At 42.2% G+C, this 12,368-nt stretch overlaps 1 protein-coding gene across 2 annotated transcripts in view; it reads left to right on the top strand.

Annotated features, from left to right (window-relative positions):
• Nucleotides 1-12,368, top strand: part of GYPC (glycophorin C (Gerbich blood group)) — a 42,327-nt gene that overhangs the window by 18,843 nt on the left and 11,116 nt on the right. The window contains exon 1 of one of the 2 annotated variants that reach the window (XM_044437957.1): nt 10,368-10,511. The exons of the other annotated variant lie outside the window; for it this stretch is intronic. Coding sequence (XP_044293892.1) covers nt 10,439-10,511 — 73 coding nt within the window. The 5' untranslated portion in view covers nt 10,368-10,438. Of the gene's footprint in view, nt 1-10,367; nt 10,512-12,368 lie in introns of those variants that run through there. 2 annotated transcript variants of the gene reach the window in all.

The raw sequence follows: 12,368 nt of genomic DNA, 5'->3' as shown, positions 1-12,368 counted from the left end.
GCAGGCAAAATGGTGGCTTCTGCTCATGGTTCCTAATTTGTCTATGTAGCATACAAAATGAGTTGGACAAGCAATACAGTGGGAAAGTGAGATGCAATGGTAGGTAGAATCAAAGGGAGTGACTGGTCGGAGGTATCAGCTGAGATGGACAGTAAGCAAAGAGGGCTGAGGAAGTTAGAGGAGAGAGTTCAGAAAGGGAGCTGTAGAACAGCTGATGGTCTAAGTAGCTGATTAAAGGCTTGGTCAGCTCTGTTAAATCAGAATATCTGATAAACTCCAGGTTGGCTTACTATCAGTGCTTTTTTTGTCATAGAACGCACCGGAACAGAGTTCCGGCACCTTTTTTTCAACAGATTTTCCAAGTTTTAAAAGTAACTTTTGAAAATTTGAAGTTTGGTCCACGTGGATTTGAATCGCCCTGTTGAACATAGCAGGTCGGCGGCAAAATCATTAAAACGGTGCATGTCGGTTGCTTGTGTGTCGAATTCGATGCATGCGTACTTCGTCCACACTGGTTGTGATGGTGCAGCTTGGCTTGTGGCGCTGCTCGGCTTGTGATTGGTCGTGTGGTCGCACGCTGAGTGCTTACTGTGGGCAGCGACCATTATGTTTCGTTACAAATTGACATGTGTGGTTGTGTGTACAGTGATTGACTACGTGTGAAAGGTAAATAATTTCATGAGTTCTGGCACCTTTTTTCTTACAAAAAAAGCACTGATTACTATCATGTGCAGGATGATGGTCTAAATGCTTCAACTAGTGCAGAATTCAGCAGCCAGCATTCTGATTCATTTCTCCGGGAAAAGCCAAATTAGAGCAATTCAGCACAGAATAGTATTGGCTGCTTATGCACTTTTGAGTCCAGTTCAAAGGACCCACATACCCTACATGTCAATCTGCCTTAATCAAGTGAGGTCCTTCCCTGAATGCCTTCAATAAGAGAAGTACATTGTGATGACACAAAGGAACAGGTCTTTTCCAGGGTATCCAACCTTTGCAATGCCCTGCTGAGGAAAATCTCCAAGAGGTACCAGTGTTGTATTCATTTGGATGAGAAACTGAAATGATTTTATTTGCTGGAGTATTTGAATTTGTTAGGAGTTCAGTTGCACTATATGTTTCATTCGTTTTTTGTTTTTGTTGAAGAGGAATGTTTTTGTTTGTTTTAATTTTCACTTTTATAGTTGATGTTTTATTGTGTTTTGTGATATTGCTGTTGAGTAATTTTATGCTTGCACACAGCCCTGGGACCCACTTGGGTGAAATGTAGCCTATAACTGTTTTTAATAAATAATGGATTAGGTAGAAATATGATTTCTCATTCTTTCTGGAATGACTGCATGTACCTGGTTGAAGTATCCCCTAAATAAACACACAGCCACTTGCAAATGCTTGATACATATCCTGGAGTAGGTGGATTCAAAGACAGATATTTCACCCCCTGCTCTTGCCTTTATCTGCACAGTCAAGCAAATTTGGGGAGTGACCAACTGCTCTCTGGTTCAGTAGCTGTTTACTTTGGATGTTTTTATGGTAATGATGGACCCAGTGGACAGGCTGGGCTCATAGACATCAAATTACACTGCACTTAGAAGTCTTAAACTGTGTAGTTTGGCCTGCCTCAGCTTGGTGGTGCTAAAACTGGCAATATGAAAGCAGTCTAGAGAAGCTTTCTGCAAGTTACCTGCAACAGCTTTCTCCAGATAAGTTGGTTCTGCAGTTCCCATCATTCCCAGTCAGTGTAGCCAGGGTGGCTGGGAATTACGGAAGTTTATTTTTATCTATCTAATTGATCTACTCCCCACCTTTCTTTCAAAAACTGCACTTAAGTCAGGTTACAACATATTTTAAAATAGATTAAAACATGAAAATACATTAAGATACAATAAAAGCTTGACAACTGCAAAATAAAAACAGCACCTAACTCATAGACTTGCTTTTTCTTGTATGAAATAGTCTTTGCATGACATCACAATGATAGGAGAGAGGAAGCAAGTGTAGCTTCCCCTGAGAGAGAGTTCCAGGGCCACCAAAAAGGCCTGCTTTTGCATTGTCACCCAACTATCCCTGAAAGGAGGACCTTTTCAGATGTACTTAAGAACCCAGGCAGACTCATCTTGGAGAAGGCAGGAGTTCATGTAGCCTGGTCCCAAACCATAAAGAGTTTTATAGGTCATAACCAGCACTTTGCATACAGGCCGATAGCCAGTGAAGCTGCTGCAACAAAGGAGTTGTGTACTCCTTGTAACCAACCCCAGTCAGCAGTCTGGCTGAAGCATTCTGGATCAACTGAAGTTTCTGAACAGTTTTCCAGGCCAGACTCATGTAGAACATGTTATTTATTTAATTTATTTATATCCCACCTTTTTTCTTTCAAAGAACTCAAAGCGGCTTGCATCTTTATCCTCCTGCTGCTCTCAGTCTTATCCTCACAACAATAACCCTTGAGGTACCTTAGGTTGAGAGTCTGTGAATGACCCAACGTCACCCAGTTGCTTTCCTGGCTGAGTCAGGAGTAGAATCCATACCCCCTGAGTTCCTCCAGGCCCACGCTCTTAACCACTATGCCACACTGACTCCCAGTCATACGATAGCCAGATCAGACATCCCTAAGGATGGGCATGGTTGACACACTAGCCCCTGCTGGGCCAACATGCTCCTGGCAGCCACCACCAAGATGCAGGTATCCAAGTTCAAGAGCGTGCCCAAATTCTTCAGGGGGAATGCAGCCAAGGTGCACACCAGTTGACGATGCCAAGCTGAGGTATTGCACATTCTGGAACAGCACAGTCTGATAGTTTCCTGTGGATGAGGAATAACAGGATCATGGAAACCTGGCTTGAAAAGAGTAAATATGGCCTAATGAAAAGGTTTGTGCACATTCTGAATGCTCACAGAATGACAAATGTGGTGTCTGGAGGACACGATGGAATTTCTGTCCATATGGGCTGGCTGACAAGGCATGTTTCATGTGATAATACAGCAGGCATGGCTCTGTTAAGTCACATGTGTAGAGCAGAGCAGACTTGTTTCTCCACCACAAAAAGAGAATCAAACAGAGAGATTGTGTGGTATAAACTGGGTCTATCTTTGCAATAGCATCTCTTTGAAGGGGCTGGCATTGCTTGCTTGTTTTCCAGAAGAAAATAAGACCCACTGTAAAAATAATCTCAACTTTGACATATTATCATTACCTTACATTACATTTATACCCCACCTTTCTTCCTCTTGCACGGAAGAAAAGTGGGGTATAAATGTAATGTAATAGCATGGCAAAAGCTCTGTGAGGTAGACTGAGAATCCACTATTGATGAAGTTACCTATCTGGGCTCTAGTTCATGACTCAGTATGAACTACAGCCCAGACCTCCTGAGTCCTGATCCAGCTCTCAAACTACTATACCTCTTTGGCTCTCACTCGACATAGGAGTCTACTTCACATACAGATCTTAAGATCAGTTGTGGTATCAAATGTTTACATTCTGCCAGCATTCACCATCTGTCTCTTCTGGAGCTGCTGTCATCTATATAGGCTCCCCTTGGCTTGCATCCAGCCCCTAAGCAAGTCATTTACTGGGATGATTAACTGGCAGAGTGCTGAGCAGAAAACAAGTTTTTCATTAATATTTAAGAGGCGTGTGTGTGTGTGTGTGTGTGTGTGTGTGTGTGTGTGTGTACTTAAGCCCTTCCAGTAAAGGGTTAGATTGAAAGAGACCCTGTGCAGAATGTCAACTTTCCCTGCTCCTCCTCCTCCTTGTGGTACCCAGCTGTAGCTTAAAGTCAGCTCTTCCTTTGCCCACTTTGTACTATGTAACATGATGCTCCAGTTTTAAGATACACGATGTACTTGTCATCGGCAGCTACTCCTAACACCATCAATAGTCGACCTTCTCACCAGATTTGCTATCTCCTCTCACTCATCCTTGCTACCACATGCCTGCTTGCTAGGCAGAAAGCCAACAAGTAACCAGTCATGGCATCTACTGTTCCTCCTCCCCAGAATGAAAAGCAGGTGAACAAGCAGGTTACAGTGGTGAAGAGGAGCAATGAGTCCAGGGCACTCCTGTTAACCGTTCCCTGCTCAGTGGGGACATTCAGAAGGTACACAAGCATTGCGACCTGTGATGACAGCTCTGGCCACCCTCTTCTTTTTCCAAACTCCCAGTGCAGGATCATTCTCGGGGAAGCGGGTGGCATAAAAATGGTACATGACAGATGGAGAGCATCAGCACCTGCTACAGCCAGAAGGGTAAGCCCTGCCTAATGCCTGAATGGCTGGAATGGTGGGATGCATCCAATTGGGTTTTTGTGTGTTCTACTGTGGCAGAATCGAAAACTGAACCAAATAGGTTGAGTTTTCCATTCATCCCAAAACAAATGTGTATCTCTAATCACCCCAAAGTCACTCAGTTGATTTGCACAAGAAGGCATTGTTTGACAACCTGTGACATAGTGAGGTGCTTTGATTTTTTATTTTTGTTGTTGTTGTTCCTCCAGAGTATTCCAAGTTCTTCTTGGCATTTATCTGCCTGGCTCTAGGTTGCACCAAGCCATCTGTGACATCACAGGAGCTAAGCCAATGACAGCTGCGCAGTGACATCTCTAGCTGAAGACAGAAAACTAGGGATCAAAGACAGGATTGTAAGGATAAGCAGGTGAAAGAACAATGAGAGTTGCATGAAAGAAATGCCCCCCCCCCCGCAAAAAAGACAGTCCTTCATTCCAATATACTAGTTCAGACAGACATTTCTTCTATTTGCAACAATGATTCTGAAATTATATGATAAAGCACCAGAAGCATTTTGCTGGGAGCTCACAAACAAAAGCCATCTTATAGGTCAGAAGCATTTCTTTCTGTGCCTTGAAAAGGATTCATTCTCTTTTCCATTAGCTTCTGGTTTCTGTCCCTTTGCTTCTTCTGCATTAATCCATGCCAAATTTCTTTTTTAAACCTACTATCACTTAATTCCTTGCCAAATCATTTTAGAGTTCACAAAATCACCAACGCAGTTACAGCACAGCAGGGATGTGCATCTGGGCATGTAATTAAACCTAATAATAAATACGTCTGGTCTCCCTGGGATCTACTCCAGCCCTCTTGGGTCACCCAGATGGCCAGACCCTCTTTCCTTTGATCACTTGGTGGTATCTCAGCTTTTGTGCAGGTTTTCTCCATTCTAGAAAGTTGGAGCACATCTCCTAAGGCTTGATTACTGGCAGCGAGAGCTTTAGGCTAAAATGTGCAGATATCCGCAGCGGTTTTGGCCTTGGTTGTATTCCATCATTGCAATATGGTTCCTAAAACCTTTTCTCATATGCAATTCAGCTCTTCAGCTGAAAGAGATTCAGCATTTGAACATAGGAATTTGATGTACATTTGCATGATGTGTTTTAATTCTCAGTTTTAGGTTCTCTTAGTACAGAATAGCAAATTGGGGTGGGCATACAGAAGGCATTCAGTCTTTATCATCTGGGTTTATGGCCAAAGATGACAAAAATGAATAAGATTATTCAGAGTCATTGGATTTCATCTGGGCTGACAGATTGCATGAACAAGAAATGAATGTTGTTATTCTGACCACAATAGCCGATCTGTGTTCATTGCTTAGGGAACATCTAAACAAATGGGCATCTATTCTCTGGGAGCTGTATGCTAAAGTGTATCATCTTGCCTTGATCAATAAGGAACGGTACCACATGGATAATGGTGTTCTGGCTCATAAGGTCATAGGAATGCTGCCTTCCTTTGAATTTTAGTAAGAATTCAGAAAAGTTTAAATCCTAAACTCTTTTCTTTCTCAAAGTGCCTGTCAGTAAACTACAGGCATACACCCAGGGAACTGTGATGTATACTTTAAAGCTGGGTTGTTCAGATTATATGCAGTCTGCTGATAAAATGAATTTAATTTATCAAATGCTTCACAGTTTAACTGTGTTGCTTCTGTGAGGGAAAAATAAGGAAATGGTTCTGCCTATTCTTTTGCAATTAAATATTTGCATCTGAATGCCATTCCTGATCCAATCCTGCTTCCTTTGAATGGCCATTACTTGGGAAGTCATGTGCACTGGACCTTAAGCATTTTGATTGTAAGACAATTGGGGGGGGGGGTGCCTTTTCATTTTAACCTTACCTTTTGAAGACAATCCATTTATGGTCCCTTAAATAATGAGTGTGGTTGTTACCTTTCTTCTTTCAACCTATTATTATTATCCTTGTAATAATTTAGCATATAAATGGAGGCCAAATTCTTCTGTCTCCTGTCCAGATTGACAGATGAGAGACTGTTCCTTAATTTTCAAAGAGCGGTGTTGATGAGTTTTGCCATCTCATGGAAGATGGCAATGGGGGTTTTTTTCCGCAGAGAGTGTCAGATTGATGAATTTGCTCTGATGACTCCTTCAGTAAAAGTGGATGCCAACTCCAGTGGGGCACAAGAGTTAGCAGCAAGTATTTAAATAGAAATTGGATAAATTTTAACTCTACAATGGCATGTGCATTTTGAATTAAGTGCTTCTAATACAATATGGAGAATTTGAACATTTGAACTCCTTTAATGCATGTGCATTTAAGCATGTAAGCCATCTCACACAGTATGAAGAGGCCAACCTGAGGGTGAACTTAATGAAAACATGTAACCAATGATGGGTTCCCAGTAATTGTGCCTATATGATACACATATTTATCATATTCACACACTATATTTTCAGAACACACTTCGAACATCTTTAGTGCACACCAAAAATGTATTTGCCCTTTTGAAAGACTTTGCCATTGCCTGGCCTCTATTCCAGAATTCAGTCCATATGCTAAGCCTAGATTAATGGCTTTCTAATGAATCTTGGGTGCTGGACAGACGAATCACACAGAAGCCAAGAAGGACAGACAACGACTGGATGCACAGTTGCAATAAGCAGTTTGCATGTCGTCCAAAGCCAAAGGCATGGATTTGAAGCCATGGCCCCTTCCCCACTCCAGCCCCTTCCATTGTAATTTTGCCATTACGACATGCATCGTCAGAGTTCAGAACTGGAGTATTCTAGGGGTTGGACCATACACTTTTGAGGGTTGGTAAGAGAGCAAATTAGTATATATGTTCTTTACCCCATGCACAATGTAATCTGGGGCTCAAACTACATCTGATCATGTGGATGCCCTTTTTAAAAAATAAACAGCAGCCTCCAACTGTGAGAAGTAATGAGAGAGCTTATAACTTCCCTGTAAAGATTTCTACAAAAAGTGCCTATGTAAAGCTGCTTTTTTGCACAGAATCACAGAAGATATGTTTGAGTCTAATTTCTGTCAGTACAAGATGCATCCTAACACATGTCAATCTAGTCACTCCTTAGAAAACTCTTTCGCATGAGACACTCCCTTCCGCTGTCAAACTGCTCAAGTTTCTTTGTAAGGTTGAGTTAATATCATCTTCCCTGAGATTTACATCCAGCAGTTCTAGTCCTAGTCTCTAAGAAAACAGCATATTCTAGCACCACCCATTGGTAGAGGACCAAATGCCACTGCAAGGAGTCATCCCCTGCCTCTTGGGAAGATGTTCGGATAATTGGTTCAGAATAGAACTGCCAGGTTGTTAACAAGGACCGGCAGGTATGAACACATAATGCCGGTCCTTTTCCACCTACACTGGCTACCAGTTGAAATCCGGGCCCAATTTAAGGTGCTGGTGATGACCTATAAAGCCCTAAATGGCTTAAGGTCTGGCTACCTGATGGAGCATCCCCATCCATATGTGCCTGCCTGCCCCTTAAGATTTGGGCCAAAGGCCATTCTCTGGTAGCCCTCCTTGAAGGAGATTAGGAGAGTGGTTACCCAGAGAAGGGCCTTCTCTGTGGTGGTGCCCCAACTGTGGTGGTGCCCCAGAGAGGTTCTCCTGGTGCCATCACTTTATTCTTTCGGGCACCAGGCTAAAACCTTTTTATTTTCCCAATATTTCAAGGTTTGACTGTTATTTTAATATGAGCTTTATTGTCAGAAATTGATTAGGATGCTGTGTTTTTATTTTTTGTATTATTGTTAAACTGTCCCAAGACTTTTCTAAAAAGTTGTTTGAAATTTAGAAATTTTACAAACAATGTCCTGGCCAGGAAGAGACCACTCTGACCCTTATATTGGCCGAAGAAGGAGCAGCTGCAGGGAGCTTGCTTCATCCTTTCCTGCCTGTGAGAACTTTGTAACCATTGATTCTTCTCTCCCCTCCCACCCTTCGTTTTTCTTTTCTGTTGTCTCCTTTAAATTGTCAGTCTGGAGGTAAGGATTTACCTTTGTAAGCCACTCCGGAAGGGTTTTACAACTAAACAACAGAGCAAAGATGCTTTAAGTAGGTATGTAAATGAAGTCTGTTCCATCATCTCAGACTTTCACTTCCAACTCCTCTTAATTTTCTCTTTTCTAGGCTAAGTGTGCCATGCCTTTCAAACACTTCTCATAAAACTCTGGTTTCCAGATGCATCTTTGGGACCTACTCCAGTCCGGCACCAGTGGGGCTTCTCTTGAAATGCAAATAGCTTTGAAGAAAGGATTTTTTGTTGGAACAGTGGCAGATGACAGTGGCAGAGAGAAAAAAGAAGAAATTCTCTTGGTAGACCAACTGTGCATAAGCTTGTTGCAAAAATAATTAGCATTGTTATGTAATGCTACAAGCACACTGCATCATTATTTGCATGATTATCTAGTCATGCAATGCAATGCTATCTGTGTTACACAGAAGGAAGACTTACTGTATTCTATGGTGCTTATTTAAGGCCTGCCATTCTTGGACCCTGTATATGCCTCCTGGGAAACCTTATAGTCTCTTGGGCAGCATCCCAAAAGCTATAGGATAGACGAGAAGTCAGCTTTCAGTTGCACCCACAACACAGGGAAACATTTATAGCAGCCCTGGAGGTAGGCTACACGGTTTCTCTCCCAGTGGTTTGAAAAAGAGATGGAGGAGAAGCGGGAAATGCTACTCCACTCTCATTTCTGTCCTGCTGTTAGGTGCTTCAGAAATGTCTGAGTGCGAAAACAAAAACAAAAAAGCACTTCAAATCTTGCGATGAAAAGCAGCTCTCAGCAAAGGATGCTTGCGTAAAAAGTGTAAAGTTTCTCCAACCAAAGCTGGTATTTATAAAGTAGGTATTTAGAAATATTAAAGTATGACATGAGAAATGGGTGAAGCCATTCAGGAAGGGAAGGATGGGCTTTCACAAAAATTTATGACTTTGGCATAGGAAAACTGACAAATAGTTCACACATTCATAAGCTGTAGTAATGACCCTTAATACTTCCTCAGTGGAGTCTCACTCTTAGAAAGCAACGGTGGATGGTTGCCATGATTGGTGGTTGATTACCATGATGGTTATTATCAAGGTTTTGATCCCAACCAGACCCACATCCCAGGGGCCTTTGCTCTCTCTCCGTGCAGCCAGCCTGTTTGCTGTTGGTCCACTGAGTGTTCCCTACTCTCCACTCCAACACAAATCTTTAATTCTTTCTCCCTCCCCATAGCTAATCAATATTTCTCCCATTGGTTTGTTTCCCCATTGAAAAAAATTGATTATTAGATTTATGTGTCTGCATCTGCCAACTTTCCCCACTTTTCTGCCTGCTGCTTCTTTTGTTCTACCCACTTCTACTCCCATCTTGGTTAGGAGATGGGTGAATGTTATTTACTTCTCATCGGCCTTCCATGCCTAGGTCTACTCACTGCTGTACTTCTTCTACCTTCATACCTGGCATGCTTGCATCTGCCTCAGTTGTCCATCCATCCTGCCTCCCACCTGTGTTACAAGCATGAACTAGATCTTTTCTCATTCCTGCAGCCATAGTTGAGCCTTGATTTCATTGTCCCGCCCATCCACTTACTACCCAGATACACTTCACCATCTTCCACTACAATGCATACTTGTAAAGTTCTTCAGTTGCAATCTACTTTTCTTCTCTTAAAAGCATACTTTATTTTGAAAGGCAAAATTGTTGGTATTCTCATAAAAATAATAGGTACCCTTCAGTTAAAGGAGTTCTTTATTAATGAATCGAAAAGTAGCTGTGATTGCTTTGCTAAGGGTTGTATTCTTCTTCTGTTTTCTTTACTAAAGGCAACATGCCTTATTTATATCCTTCTAAAGGAAAGTTCCTACATAAAATAATGGTCTGGTTTTTCCTCTTTGGTAACTCTTCAAATATAGCCCTTGCTCCTTATAGCTGCTCAAATGCTACTCCTTATAATAGGAGAATGGCTATCGAAGCAAAGCAAGTAGTAATGTATGAGTTGTATACATTGTATACAAGTTGTATACATTGAGTTGTATAAATGCATGAGACCTCAGGTTTCAATATTGGATGACTTAGACTGGCTGCTTGTTTTGCCACTCTTGCACTTTGACTGTAGATTTTTGAACCACCACTGATAAACCAGAACTCTCTGGTCTGGACTTCATGACAAATGATCACAGCACGGACAAACCCAGGAGCAGATCATTGTGTCTTATATTGGTTGGCGACAATAAGTCACCGTGGTAAGTCACCACAACTGGGTTTGGACGACAGAATGAGCAAAGATAATGATCAATGGTCATGTGCCATGTAGTGTGAACCTAGTCACTGTCTTAGGCTCAAGAAGCTTTAATCCAAGTTAGGCTGACAAGCCTGGGCTACAGATAGCCACTGGCATGGGCCCCATCTCGGGTACAATCCTATGTATATTTGACAGAAAGCAGCCTTGCAATTCTCAGCATTCTCCAGCCAGCATGGCTTGCTACAATTGCATCCTTATACAACTTCCCTAGGATAAATGGATTCCAGGCTATGGCCATTACAGCTTATTAAAAGAACAAAAGGGGAAAGAAACAAGGGAAATAAAAGTATCTCAATTTACTGATGCATAAAGTAGCCTATCAGATGATGAGAAAGAAAGGCGGATTGTCTGAAATTTTCTCATTTTCCCCCCTTGCAAAATGGCTTGCTTTTTATTAGTCTTGCGGGATTTTTTTTTCACTGAAAACTATAATTAAGGCTGCAATTTCATGCCTACTTTTTCAGCTTCTCATAACTCTCTCCAACCAATTCCTTATCACCAATTCTTAAAAGGCCATGGTTGGGTTTTTCATATGCTTTTAAATTGCAAAGTTATCTGCTCTGGCATTATTATAATCCAGTAGAGAATGTAATTGGGGTTCTTGGAGCCAAATTTACCCCTTCTGTAAAAAAAATAAAAGCAGCAGGAGGGGGGAATTGTGCCACTTCACAATCATTGCAATGGATGACCTGCCTGCAATGAATAACCGAAATATATAGCAGCGGCCAATTGCAGGAAAGCTCCGTACTTGCCACTGATTGCAATAAAATCCTTTCTTTGCTCTGAGGTAGGGTTGTTCCCACTGAGATGGCGCATCTGTGTTGGAGGAACGGCTGTTTCATTTCAGAGTGCTTTCTGAGTCACACAGATTTGTTTTCCTTTGTTTTACTTTTGGGGGGATTTGCTCAAATATGCCCTTGTGCTGATGCATGTTAGCACTAGTATAGCTCAGAATTAATGTGCATTAGCACAAGTTGAGCTAAATTCTTGTACATCCCTAAAAAAGAAATGGGATTATCAATCAGCAGAAGACAGAATGAAAGACACCTGACAACCTGAATGCAGATGAAACAGATCTAACAACAGCTTAACATCCATCATGATTATCAAAGATGTGCATAGTGTTGCATAGATCTGGTTGCTGATGTACCTGGCATTCAATTTAATGTCCCAAATTAAAATAATTCTATCTCTGTTCAGTCCTCCCATGTTAGTGAAAATGAAGCCAAATACAGTAGTACTTCGGCTCACGAATGCCTCAGTTCACAACCAAATCTGGTCACGAACAAAAATTTCATAAAAATATTGACTTAGGTCGTGAACTCCCCATTGGGTGGTGACTGCAATTGTGCTGGGCTGGGGGGCGGGGCAGATGGCCGAGATTGTGCCCATCTTTCCTGCAGGAGCACAACCACAATCTCACCCATCCCCTGGCACGACCGCACCTGTTTCCCCCCCATGAGCCCGCGTTCATACCCGTCTCCCCTGCAGCGCACCCCGCTCATGCCCGTCTCTCCCTCCCCCAGTGTGCCCGCGATCACACGCATCTCTCCCTTCACCCCAGCAAGCCAGGATGACAGGCACATGCAGGGATGACGGGCGCGATCATGGTTGTGCTAGGGGGGTGGGGAGATGGCCACGCTTGTGCTTGCGGGAGGGGGAGATGGCCTCGATCTTTGTTGTTCTTTGTCACATTGCTTCACATTTTTCTGATTAAAAAATAGTAGTTACAGAACGGATTAACCTTATTTACATTGAACCTTATGGGGAAATTTAACTTGGCTCACAACCAACTTGG

Source organism: Varanus komodoensis, unplaced genomic scaffold, assembly GCF_004798865.1.
Source record: "Varanus komodoensis strain SLA01 unplaced genomic scaffold, ASM479886v1 scaffold32, whole genome shotgun sequence".
Classification (NCBI taxonomy): Eukaryota; Metazoa; Chordata; class Lepidosauria; order Squamata; family Varanidae; genus Varanus; species Varanus komodoensis.
This window is presented reverse-complemented; position numbering and strand designations above follow the sequence as displayed.